This window comes from Pseudorasbora parva, chromosome 11, assembly GCF_024679245.1.
Source record: "Pseudorasbora parva isolate DD20220531a chromosome 11, ASM2467924v1, whole genome shotgun sequence".
NCBI lineage: Eukaryota > Metazoa > Chordata > Actinopteri > Cypriniformes > Gobionidae > Pseudorasbora > Pseudorasbora parva.
The window spans coordinates 25708699-25721936 of NC_090182.1; the positions used below are offsets into that span (position 1 = coordinate 25708699).

Sequence of the window (13238 nt, forward strand, 5' to 3'; positions counted from 1 at the left end):
CATTAAATACATCAAACTAAACTTTCAATATCATTACTTTTTTATGGTTAACTATATAATGAAGGATTATGTTTTTTTACTAAAGAGTTTAAATTTGTCCTGAAGTGTCAGGGCAATTTGTCATAATACCAAATGTTTCTAAGTAATTTGATTAATTAATTACCATTTCTGTTATTGTTTGCTTTTGTAGGTAAACTGGATTTTTGCTGCCTTATGAGTTGCTTTGTGTTTTCATTTTGTTTTCATTTTTTTCATTTCGATGAAAAAATGTGTATAACATACTGTATAATGTTCCCACTATGGGTCACGAATGGTCAACATTTGTGTTACAGGCCTGCTGTTTTTACCAGAGTAGGGTGACCCTATTTTGATTACCGAAAACCAGGACACTCGGTCCGGCAATGATACTCGAAGTTTACTCAAACATTCCTTATTCATTTCAATACATTTAAAGTATGCCCCCTCTGTATGGATAGAAAATTCTTATATTAGGGCCAGGACAGGAGTTGAAAACAGGACGTTTGGTCACCCTATACCAGAGGGTTAAAAAATACCCCTAACCATAAAATATTCACTGCAAAAAAAATTAGAAAAAAATGACATTATATCCTAAGAAATTCCAAGTGGCATGAGGACTTTACTAAAATGTCACACATATGAAAGATAATAAAGCAAGAATTACATAGGCTAAATGTCAACTAAAAAAAAAAAACTATAAAAATAAAATATGCTTTAAACCTATCAGTCTATGTGAGGAAAAGCAGTTACGTGGATATTTGTTTTTGTATTGATTAAAAATGTCTATGATAATATTTATATTTATAATATGTTGTAATATATTTATATTTATAATATAATATGTATAATGTAATTAGGACATATCTATTTTTCATAACATTACAATCTACTTTCACACAGCACACACACAAATGTTTTTTTTTTGTGTGTATGTTACTGTTTACTATCCATTGTCTGCTTATTACTTGCGCTCTGATACAAGAATAACACATTTCTGATTTATTAATTACAACTCGTGTCTGATTTATTAATTACACACAGGTTTGGCAAATCAACAGTATTCGTAAGCTCGACGTAAGGCACAGGAGGATGAGGAGGAGGAGAGTGTAGTCCTGTCATATGACTTATATGAGCGCAGGTTTGAGGCTGAACTCACAGTGCTGCTGAACCGGGTCACACTCGGTCCGGGCGTCGTTTACTGTCTGTTTGCTCTGAGGAACCATCCACCCATCGCAATGGCTGTCCGCGGTTGTGTGACTCTGCTCTTTTTTCTGCTGAGTGGTACGTACGACGGTGTTGTTGATTGCTTTAAATCAGACAGTGTCACATTACAAAAGCAGATATTGAAGTTTATTTTTGAGAGGTTTACGCAGGCCCACAGTAGCGCGACAGCCTGTTAGCATTAGCATTAGCGTGAATTCTTACCTACGCCAGTAGACGCGCGTTAGACAATCGGAATGACTGTCAGCTTGTGGGGTAGATATTTTACAGTCTCTGTCTGGTTTTAAATACACTTATACTGTACAAAATTGTAAATAAATTACATGAATCGTTTTTAATAAATACCCTGAGCATTACCGTGCAACTTCTGTTTGCCTGCGATTGTTAGCATATTTGGATTTAAAACCACAAACAGCTCAAATATGTTTAGGTATCGTTGAATATGTTTTATAATTGATAAAATATCACAACTCCTGGCCGTGTCTCAACCAAGTCGCTGCCTGTAAACAAAGACCGACACCCTGGACGCAAAAATTTATTTTTGATGTCCAGAAATGATGTTTAGGTTTGCACGTCACTAATTTTTCAGACAGGCGGGTTAAAGCAAAAAAAATACTTTGGCAATTAAACCATGTTCAGTTTAAATTAAGGCAATAACGCCGTAGATCCGTCATTTGACACCTTTAACTTTACAAGCATGTGATCCTGAAGTGCTTGTTCAGTGCATTTCTCTGCCACACTGTTCATAATCATGTGATGGGTTTGTGTGTGACGTACCAGATACTCCCTTGGCTAAAAAATGTGCCAGGTTAATGATTTTATCAAACTACAGAATGAGACTGAACTACACTCAGTGCCCATGATCTTAAAGCTGGAATATGTTACACACATTTTAAGTATGTACAGATCTGGTCTTGATTTCACAGATGGGGTTTAGATTAAGCCTGGATTAGGCCTTGGTTCAATTAGGACTTTGCACTGGCCAGCTTTGTAAATGGTTACAGCAGTGGTTCTCAAACCTGTCCTCGTGACCCCTCACCACTGCATATTTGTATACGTCTCCCTCATCATCAGATCATTAGTTAGAGACTGCAAGACTTGAACTGGGTGTGTCTGAGGGAGACATACAAAATGTGTAGTGGTGAGGGGTCCCCCAGGACGGGTTTGGGAACCACTGGGTCTCATAGACAAGCTAGGGATCATACACCAGCATACATGATCGCTGACGCTGCGTTTAAAAACCAATACCAAAACAGGATGCCAAAAGAGTAGTGTCTGAATACATGGTATTTGAAAAACTGTAGGATGACCTTCTGCTACTTCCAACCAGATTCTGAAGTGTTGCAGGCAGGTGACACTGGTAGGTCATGTGACAGTAACATGACTGGTGTAGTATGTCCAAATTTCATTATAGAGCGTACTTTCACTGCAGCGACGTTAATTCCAATGAAGTACCTACTCGCAGTATATGATTTTGTGCACGGCGACTGTTTAAGAATCCCCTCACAATATCTAACGTGTCTGATATGCTCTGACTGTATGGAATCATAGTTTGTAGCTAAAAAAAAAGTCTGTGCCCATCACACGCAACATGCTTTTTATTGACGTCTGATCTCTTGACTGCCCAAAAACTGCAGATCAGTGCAAAAATCAGTTCAAAAGCTGTTTTGTGCATTTCAGCCTGAAGTCAATTGTCTTGGACTATAGCAGATAAAATGTAATCTTCTGGACAGTTGGTTTGCTCTCAGGAAGTCAGGAAGCTTTTGGAATGTGCTTGGATTGCTGTTTTTATTTCCTTATGCATAGAGGTGGTTGAAAGGCTGTGGGTATGCTTGTTTTTTGTCTTTTACTTTTGGTATAATAAACAAAAAAACAATAGTCTTGTATTTTGCAGGGTTTCTTAAACAAAAAGCTTAAGTTGATTTGCGTTTAAAGGGCATGTTTGTGTATTCCCAGGGTCAATTGGGGAAACTCCCACAATGATGTGCAGTATGAGGAAATAAGTGAATTAATCTGGTTCTGCTTTCACCCTCCACAGGTATTGTGCATGCTGATGAGCTGCTACCTGCAACAGTTGAGTCCAGTACAAGCACACTCCCCCTAGACATGCAGACTACTATAGCTACCACTCCTGCCAGTGTGACTCCAGAAGTTCCAGCTCCCACAAACAGTACGACTAATTCTACCACAGGTCCTACAACTACCACACACAACAGTACAGCTAATTCTACCACAGGTCCTGCAACTACCACACAAACCAGTACGACTAATTCTACCACAGAAAGCAGTACGACTAACTCGACCACATGGCCTCCAACTACCATACCTCACAACACAACAAATTCTACTACCGAAGCACCAACTACCACACACCCAAATGCTACAACAGTCCCGACTCCTCCCCCAACCCCTCCTCCTGTACCCAACCCAACTGTTGGAAACTACAGCATCAAGTCGGACAACACCTCAGTCTGTCTGTTGGCAAAGATGGGCCTTCAGTTCAGCTTCAAGATAAGTGGGGTATGTAAGAAATTGTATGTATAGAGGAATGCAAATTTGTTTTAATAAACTCACTCCACTGCAAATCTTATTTTCTTCTTACTGTTTAGAATGCCAGCATTCAGACTCTTAATCTTGACCCGAATCCCAATGTAACGGAAGTGAGTGGAACCTGCGGAGGTGGTGGAAATGACTCTTCTCTTGTACTGAAGTCCAAGGAAATCACCGTTCATTTTGTCTTCACAAATGTAAGTCTTTAAAAGAAGCAAGTAAAATATAGGATTCCACTGAGTCAGAAGGGAGGTAATTGGGTTGGGTTGTTTTTGTCATCTGACTAACTTGCTCTTGTGGCAGGACTTAAAGTCCCACTGCAGTCAACTTCATCACTTAAAACTAATCTTTAATAATCAAAATGACCTTAAGCATTCGTCATATGAAAGTAATTTCTTTCATACCTTAAAGTGGCCTGAATTTAACTTTCCATATTCATAGTTCCACATACACTAAATGAAGGTGTAAAGTAGTCTCCGCCTCCACTCAGTAACACTAGCTTGGACTACATGATCCACTGTCAACTTCACTGTAGTAAATGGTGCACAATGGCAAGTGGAAGTATTGGTTTATTTCAGGAGGTGGGAATTATACAGGGCTGTCTGTGTTGATGTATCAGAATGATGCTTTTTATGCCTCGCTCTCTAAAAGGTTGGACGCAAAGATCATTAGACTTATTAGCCTCTAGCTTGTGTGATTCACACTCCACCATTTTTAGAAATAGGGCTTGTTCAACTTCTTTTCTACTTTCCTGTTTGTGGTCAAATGCATTTGTCTCAGTGCATGCATTGTTTTAGTTTGGCAGGGTTGCCGCTAGCTTAGCTTAGCATAATGAATGGAATACTATGTTGCCAGTTAGCATGTCCTGAGTAAAAGTGATCCAAAAAAAAAAAAAGACAACATGCACTGACACACATTTAGACACACATTTATTTGCCCACATATCTAAATGAAAGAAATTGAACAAGCCCTATTTCTAAAAACAGTGGAGTGTTCCTTAGAACACAGAACATAGAACGTAGTTGTATGACTAGCTTAGATCATTACAAATCAATCACAGAACAAAATCCTTGAGTGACAATAACATTGATTTTTATTCAGCTGTAAGATTTAAATGTACATGTATCTTCAGGAGTCTCTTGGGGATTGTGGCTAGAGAGCTCCCAGCCGTGAATAAAACATTATTCCTGCAATGATTAACTCTGTAGTTGCGCCTGGTATGAAAGCCCTGGTGCTCAAAATGTTTTGAGTTGGTGATAGTAGCTTTTTTGACGGGATGCTGTCACCATACTTTGGGAAAATATTGTATTGTAAGTGTTCTCGGGAAAGAATTATCTTCAGACACTATAGTACATTTTTATTTGATTAACAACTGGGAGTTGTTTGAATTGTAAACACTTGAACGTCCCCACAGGGTATTAAGTATTGTATGCTGTGTTGATTTTTCTTAATCAAGTTTTTGCACCTCTTCTTACACCTCAGTGAGAATTGGGTTTAGGAATGGGATTGGGTTAGACCTTCTAGCATGCTTAATGCAAAATCTTACGTTTTCGTAATTCATACTAAATTGCCAATTCAATGCCAGTTACATTCTCATGATATCATGTTACTATTTGTTTTTACAGGTTTCACAGAAGTTCCGTCTGCATTCTTTGATGTTCTCAGTTGATCTTGGAAATGGTAAGATTTAATGTGAAAAACCTTTTGTGTGTGTGGTGCTTGGGGATAAACCAATAAATAGCCAATGTCAAAATTTTATACTATTTTTGTCTAATAAAATTTAATGCAACACTAAAATAAGTAGTTTTAATGGCTTGTGAATTTAGGCATCACTTAGTATGAACTGTTTTTAGTTTTTTTTATTCAATAGATTAGTTTAAACATTATCATTAAATTGGTGTTTTCACTCAAATTTGTATGCTAATTTCCACTGTCTTGACAATAAAATGTATCCAATCTCGACCAATACAGAAATTCTCAATTATCAGCCATAACCAATGATGCCAATATATTGTGCATCCTTAAAGGTGCTGCATCTCTTCTCATGTAATCATATGTCCTCTGATTGGTGTGACCTCAACAGGGAGCATTTTCAGGGACTCCAATAATAATCTGTCTCTGTGGGAGGCATCTCTTGGGAGCTCATACATGTGCAGAAAAGAGCAAAGTTACAACATCACTGACAAGCTTGCCGTCAACACGTTTGAGCTACAAGTGCAGCCCTTCGCGGTCAAGAAGAACGCATTTGGCACAGGTATGTATTTGTGTGCGTTTGTGTCGCTAAAAAAATGAGGCTGAGATAATTAGCACATCATTGGTATAATACAGCATGCATGTAATGCATAACTGGACTGTCATTTAGTGCTGTAATTTATCAGATACTTTTCTACTCCCACTACGGCTCTGTTTCAATGAGCATTGCTTTTCAGAGTGACTTGTGACCACTGGAAAACTAAAGCAGTTCTGTGTCACATTTACTAGTGTGAAAACTGCACGCATGCACAGCTAAATCTGATAAACATGGTTTCCTGTGATCATATCAAAATGAATGTGACTAGCTACTAGAAAACCAATAGTAAGAAGGATGTATAATTATGCAAAAATAACATGACAAACGCACAAAGATGAATGACAGAGGTGTGAATTTTTGCCAAATCAATCCTGATAGATCTGAATACAAGTTACGTTTTTAGGTTTACTGTGAGCAATAATGGTTATTAAATAATAGTATAATATAATATAAAACTATTTAGTAAAAAATATGTATATTTTCATTTTTTTTCTTCCTGAGACTCAGCCAGTACTCCAGTTTTCAATGTCACATGGTCCTTCAAAAAACATTCAATCTCATTCTTGGCCAGCAAATCAGTATAAGAGTTCCATGATACCTTTTTAGATAAGATCATTCAAGATGAATATTACGAACTGGGAAAAATCTGATAATTACATTGCACAGAATCTTTTATTAAACACAAGTCAACATTTCTCTGGAACTGTAAATTGGTCAGAGATTGAAATAAACTGATTTACTTTCTAATAACACATTTGATTGTACAACTGAGGTCTTAAATCAGACACTTGATCTGGTAATACTGGTAATTTCTTCATGTCTGAAGTGTTATGAGAATATCTGCAGGTATTAATGAGAAGATGGCAGCTTCATCTTATGTTCATTCATGTTCTCTTTGTCTGCAGCCCATGAATGTTCAATGGATGACACCAGCCTCTTAATCCCAATCATTGTTGGTGCGGCTCTGGCCGGTTTGATTTTCATTGTTGTGATTGCATACGTGATTGGTCGACGAAGGACCTATGTTGGATATCAGACATTGTAATGCAACGAAATCAAAGAATCAAATTCTGATTGTTTAAAGGGACAAACAAGCCTGTTCCTGGACCATTGTAAATATTGTGGGTTTTTGTGCAATCTCAATTGGCAACTGACTCAAAATGTTTAGTCCTTTTTTATAATTAATCCACTGGCCCTTAAACTGCAACACATTACAATCTGAAGATGCAGTGGCACTCCAGGACCAGAGCTCCCTATTGTGAATTAATGTGTGTGCATTACCCCCCCCCCCCCCCCCTCTCTCTTTTTTCCCCCTTCTTTTTTTTTGTGTTGTGAAGTAAGTGCATGGTTTTTTTTTTTTTTTTTTTTTTGCTTGAATCCTAACTTTTTTTTCTTCTTTTTTTGCATGAAATGCAAATTAGTGCTACAGTCATAGTACCATGCTATTTAAAATATTCATATCCAAGAACAGCATAGTTTCATAGGTCAATTTAAAGCATTTCATTTCTCCATATCAGACCTTGCACTTGCTTCTCTTAGACATTCCTTTCATTTAGTTTGATTTGCAATTAATTGATTTGGCTAATTTATGCCCATCATTACTGTATCCACAGCTTTAAACTGAAGTGTTTTATTCACCTTGCAGCATTTTGGTGAAATATTAAAAGTAGTTCCCGAGACAACAGGTTGTTACTTTGCACTATAGTGACTGGACAGCTCACATTTATGGAGATCATGTGCTTTAGCAATATATTAGTCATCCTGTATTCTAAACAGCTGTGTGGGAGATTGATACACTTAGAAAACATCTAAACACCTGAAACGAGAACATTCAAGCATTTGTTTACGACAAGCATTTTCAGACTGCAAACCATTGTAATAATAAAAGCTTGATGTGTGAGTGATGCTTGGTAAAGCTTTTACATAAAACAAGGAAATGGTAACTGGCATTTAAATGCTGTTACTAAATCGTTTTGCTAATGTTTAGTAACACCCCTTCCCCTTTTTTTCTTTTTGTGTTTAAAAAGGGACAATGAATTATAAATCAAATATCTTGTCAAATACTCTTTGATAATTGAGTTATTTACAGCTTTAGCCTAAAAGATGCACGCTGCTCTTTGCTAGTACAACTGTGAATTGCATTTGCTGCAATATTTTGCACCTGCTTTGAACCCACTTTGGTAGTGGCTGTGGATAAGGTTTGTTTTCAGTTGCTTTTTCTTATGTCTTATCACATATGGCTTTAGGTTTCAGCTCCCCCTTCAGTTCCTGTGACATGTTTCACTCTTTAATGCACTATTCTAATTTAGTCTATGCAGCACCGGCACAATCTTGAGTAAATGTATTTCACTATAGTCAGGATAAATTTAACCTTTAAAACTGGTTACTTGTGATGTTGGTGCCTTGCTTGAAATTACATTTGCTTGCCATCCAACCGCTTGTATCAATAATTGTTTTTAAACAAAATGACTCTCTATTTTTGTTTTCCTGATCATACTTTTGTGACCGTTTTCTGCTAGCAGACTTGTAAAAAGGGATTCTTTATCTGACTGCCCTAAAATTTGATGTTTCATGAGGTTTTGTTTTGCAATGGAAATGGCTGTTTTAATTTGGCTTTTAGCTGCAATAAATGGAGAGAGACCATTGTGTATACACTAAGACTGGTGTGGGCCATCTTTTCACCCTTTAACAACTATCATGCAAATGTCAAAGATTATGAATCAGGTGTAGTTTAAAACCATGGCTGCTTTTTTTTTTTTTCTTCCCTCATTCATTCTTTTTATTTTCAGCTAAGGATTGCACAGCAGATGAGCCTGATAACTTCATTGTTCCTATAGCGGTGGGAGTTGCCCTGGCTGTCCTCGTTGTTATTGTCTTACTGGCCTATCTGATTGGAAGAAAGAGAAGTCAAACCTCTGGCTATGAGCAATTTGATTCATAGTAATAATATAAGAATATGTAAAGTGTGTTGGTGAATCTTGCAGTACTTCAGAAATCAGTTATTTCAGTTTGTGCACATTCAAATTTATTTTTTCACATTTTAGATTAAATTGTGTTGTCTTGCCAATACATTTGGTAATGATTAATAAGGTAGGCCTTTATGGCACATAATACAACACTATTCTGCATTGGTCTGACTGAATTGTTAGTTCTGTTGTGAATAAACTCATTTGGGTGCCTAGAAGTATGTTTTTTCCATAGTTACTCACCACCACTCTCTCTCTCCTCTTTTTCTCCCAGCGGAGGAATGCTTTCTGGATTCTGATTTGAGTTTTCTCGTGCCCATTGCTGTGGGTGTGGCTCTCAGCTTCCTAATCATCCTAGTGCTTATCTCTTACCTGATTGGCCGGCGGAAGAGTCGCACTGGTTACCAGTCTGTATAACAACCCAAGCTGCTGCCATCTTGCCTCTAACCCCGGCTTGTTCTTTACCATTTATTTGCTGCTCCTCCTCTCTTCTGGTCCTGTTGGCTTTCTCTTTTCCCTGCAAACTGCTCGACTCCTAACTTGCCGGCGGCGCTAACCACTGATGACACCTCAGTTTCTAATGTGTTTGATTGCTCTAATCACTTCCTGTGTTTGATTTGAAACGTTCTATGAATGATGTGGTATATTTCTGCTTAATCACACTCAAAGCAATGTCAACAGGCATGATTCAGTTGTTTAGTGTAACAAGCACAGGCTGTTTAAATTACCTGGCATTGTGCTGTTAAATGCATGACGAAAAACTTTTGATGCATTTTCTTGCTCTAAGGATGCTCAGTTCTGGTCGCTGTGACTTATATTCATGTGAACTTATGAATGAATGATGCAATATTAGAATTAGGAATCCCATTGAATGTAAATCCTCAATTAGTTCTGTAATTGTACTCTTGCGGAAATTGTTTCTTGCTGAAATTAAGGGGGGAAGTATCCTGGCACATTTTCTTAATCAGCAGAGCTAATGATAAGTCACACTCTTGCACTTAGCACATTGTATTATAAAGGGACACTCTCTTTTTGTGTGTGTGACATTTACCAGCATTGGAAGGAGTTTTTTTTTTTTTCTTTTCTTTTTTTTGACTCATTAGGTCCCTCTCAGGGAATGTTGGAATTGTGACAATAGGCCTGTTAGGTTTGTGAAGACTTTAGTTTGTCATTTGGGAATTTAGTTTGTCATTTCTCTGGACACATGGATATGTACAAAATACACAATTTCTAAGACCAAAGCTACAGTTTCCAGTGCGTTTTCAGCCCATTTCCTGCTCAGCATAGTGAAAATGTGTCCAGACCATTTCATGTATATAAATGTATTTAATTTTAAAAAACGGTTTTGGTCATTCTTTCCTGCCCAAAGGATTTGGTGGTCAAAACAAACACAATTAAACACTAAATATCACTGTACTACAGCGTGCCTTTCCGTTGCATTTCTTTGTTCCTTTTCTATAAGACCTATATCTGTCAGGTTATGAATGTTGGTTTTAAGTTTCAGAATGGAAAACTTTTCAATAAAATAGCTTCTTTTCTCTTCTTTTTCTTTTTTCAGTTTACTTAATCTCTTTTTCTCTTTGTTGCTCTTTGACTTTATGAAATCAGCACTTCTCAAAATGTGTTTGGCCTGATGTTAAAAGAAATTCCCAAAATTGAAAATTCGCCATATATATTCACCCTCAAGCCATTCTAGGTGTATATGACATTTCAAACATAGTACTATTGGAGTTATATTTAAAAATGCCCTGGCTCTTCCAAGCTTTATAATGGGTGTCCATAAAAGTACAGTCTTGTTCAAAATAATAGCAGTACAATGTGACTAACCAGAATAATCAAGGTTTTTAGTATATTTTTTTTATTGCTACGTGGCAAACAAGTTACCAGTAGGTCCAGTAGATTCTCAGAAAACAAATGAGACCCAGCATTCATGATATGCACACTCTTAAGGGTGTGCAATTGGGCAATTAGTTGAATTAGTTGAAAGGGGTGTGTTAAAAAAAATAGCAGTGTGGCATTCAATCACTGAGGTCATCAATTTTGTGAAGAAACAGGTTTGAATCAGGTGGCCCCTATTTAAAGGTTAGTCATAAGTTTCGGCAAGTTTTTTGAGATCATGCGTCCCCTTTGACGTTAATGGGGGCGGAATTTCCTTGTATGGGCCTTACGGACAATTCTACCGGAAGCGCGTGAGAGAGAGAGAGGGAGAGAGCGAAAGCAACAGGCTATGCCCATCAAAGCACTGGCTTGTAGGATGCTGGACAGGTGATGTGCACATAACAATGTCACCAAAAAAGTGCGTTTTTGGTTTCCAGACCAAGACAGTCCTGCACAGATTCCCCCAAAACCCCGCTTTAAGGCAACAGTGGATGGAATTTGCTTTTCCGGATCAGCAACTGAGTTGCGCGAATGTTTATATCTGTTCCCTGCATTTCGGTGCCGACTGTTTCATAAACAAGGCCCAGCTCGACGCCGGATTTTCCCGATCGCCTAATGCTGAATGATGGAGCAGTCCCAATGTTAGAACCGCAGGCGGTGAGTGAGACTGCTTCAAATGTCTGTGTTATTGCCAATGCTCATCAAGTAGCCCAAACATGATCACGTATAGTTAATTGATCAATGGAGCATACGATGTGTAGTGCGTGTACATTTGTTTAGCTGGCCACTATATGTGTAACTTTATGTTTGTGTATTGTAAAAGCACTCCAAACAACAATACACAAAGAGGGGGGAAATATGTTAAACTAAAAAAGGGCGCTTCTTCATTCAAATGCGCTACTAACTTAACCTGCCGTGCAAAACCAGTCCGCTTACTGTCTAACGTTACACAAACCACGCGTAAACACACAAACACACGTGCACAACTGCACTTCCCACACGTACACCTTCAAAGACAAAAATACGACGATATAATTCAAGTATAAATATGTAAATAACACAAGCCGCTAAGCATATTATATAGTTAGTGTATAACTTGTACCACATAGAGACGTCCTGCTCTAGTCGTTTTTGCTGCTGCTCCTGTTCAACTGCAGCCTCTGGGTCTGATTCCGGATCATAGATGTATGGCTGTATCTGATTAAAAGCCATATTTTTATTTTGAATAAAGTTTTTTTCCCGCTGTTAGGGATGACACAGCTTTACGACGCACTCGACTCAACACAATAGCAGCAGCGAGCACACGTCATTATTTAGCTCCGCTCACACGACACGCCCCCACCTGCTCGGCTTTTTTCGGAAAGACTCGGAACAGCGCATCTTTCTTATATAAATATAAAAAAAATAAAGACTTTTCAGAGATATGCAGGATGCAATGCTACTCTATAGGTACTCAAGATTGACATGACACTGACTGAAACTGTGTGTTTCACCCCCCCTTTAAGGATGAAGCCAACACTTGTTGAACATGCATTTGAAAGCTGAGGAAAATGGGTCGTTCAAGACATTGTTCAGAAGAACAGCGTACTTTGATTAAAAAGTTGATTAGAGAGGGGAAAACCTATAAAGAGGTGCAAAAAATGATAGGCTGTTCAGCTAAAATGATCTCCAATGCCTTAAAATGGAGAGCAAAACCAGAGAGACGTGGAAGAAAACGGAAGACAACCATCAAATGGATAGAAGAATAACCAAACTGGCAAAGGCTCAGCCAATGATCACCTCCAGGAGGATCAAAGACAGTCTGGAGTTACCTGTAAGTACTGTGACAGTTAGAAGACGTCTGTGTGAAGCTAATCTATTTTCAAGAATCCCCCGCAAAGTCCCTCTGTTAAAAAAAAGGCATGTGCAGAAGAGGTTACAATTTGCCAAAGAACACATCAACTGGCCTAAAGAGAAATGGAGGAACATTTTGTGGACTGATGAGAGTAAAATTGTTCTTTTTGGGTCCAAGGGCCACAGGCAGTTTGTGAGACGACCCCCAAACTCTGAATTCAAGCCATAGTACACAGTGAAGACAGTGAAGCATGGAGGTGCAAGCATCATGATATGGGCATGTTTCTCCTACTATGGTGTTGGGCCTATTTATCGCATACCAGGGATCATGGATCAGTTTGCATATGTTAAAATACTTGAAGAGGTCATGTTGCCCTTGCTGAAGAGGACATGCCCTTGAAACGGTTGTTTCAACAAGACAATGACCCAAAACACACTAGTAAACGGGCAAAGTCTTGGTTCCAAACCAACAAAATTAATGT

The 13238-nt window shown here is 38.1% G+C and overlaps 1 protein-coding gene across 4 annotated transcripts; it reads left to right on the forward strand.

The window, feature by feature from the left end:
- Positions 1-1089: 1089 nt before the first annotated feature.
- Positions 1090-10588, forward strand: lamp2 (lysosomal-associated membrane protein 2). 4 transcript variants are annotated; one of them, XM_067457547.1, is made up of 7 exons: positions 1090-1299; positions 3278-3430; positions 3476-3759; positions 3849-3986; positions 5415-5469; positions 5873-6043; positions 8869-9462. In XM_067457547.1, the coding sequence occupies exons 1-7, from the start codon at positions 1254-1256 to the stop codon at positions 9018-9020; spliced, it is 999 nt and encodes a 332-aa protein (XP_067313648.1). In that variant the 5' UTR covers positions 1090-1253; the 3' UTR covers positions 9021-9462. The 4 variants fall into 4 exon arrangements, with proteins under 4 accessions (XP_067313648.1, XP_067313645.1, XP_067313647.1 ...); XM_067457544.1 differs by having other exon boundaries at positions 1098-1299; positions 3278-3759; XM_067457546.1 differs by lacking the exon at positions 8869-9462 and adding an exon at positions 6985-8737 and having other exon boundaries at positions 1101-1299; positions 3278-3759.
- Positions 10589-13238: the final 2650 nt, after the last annotated feature.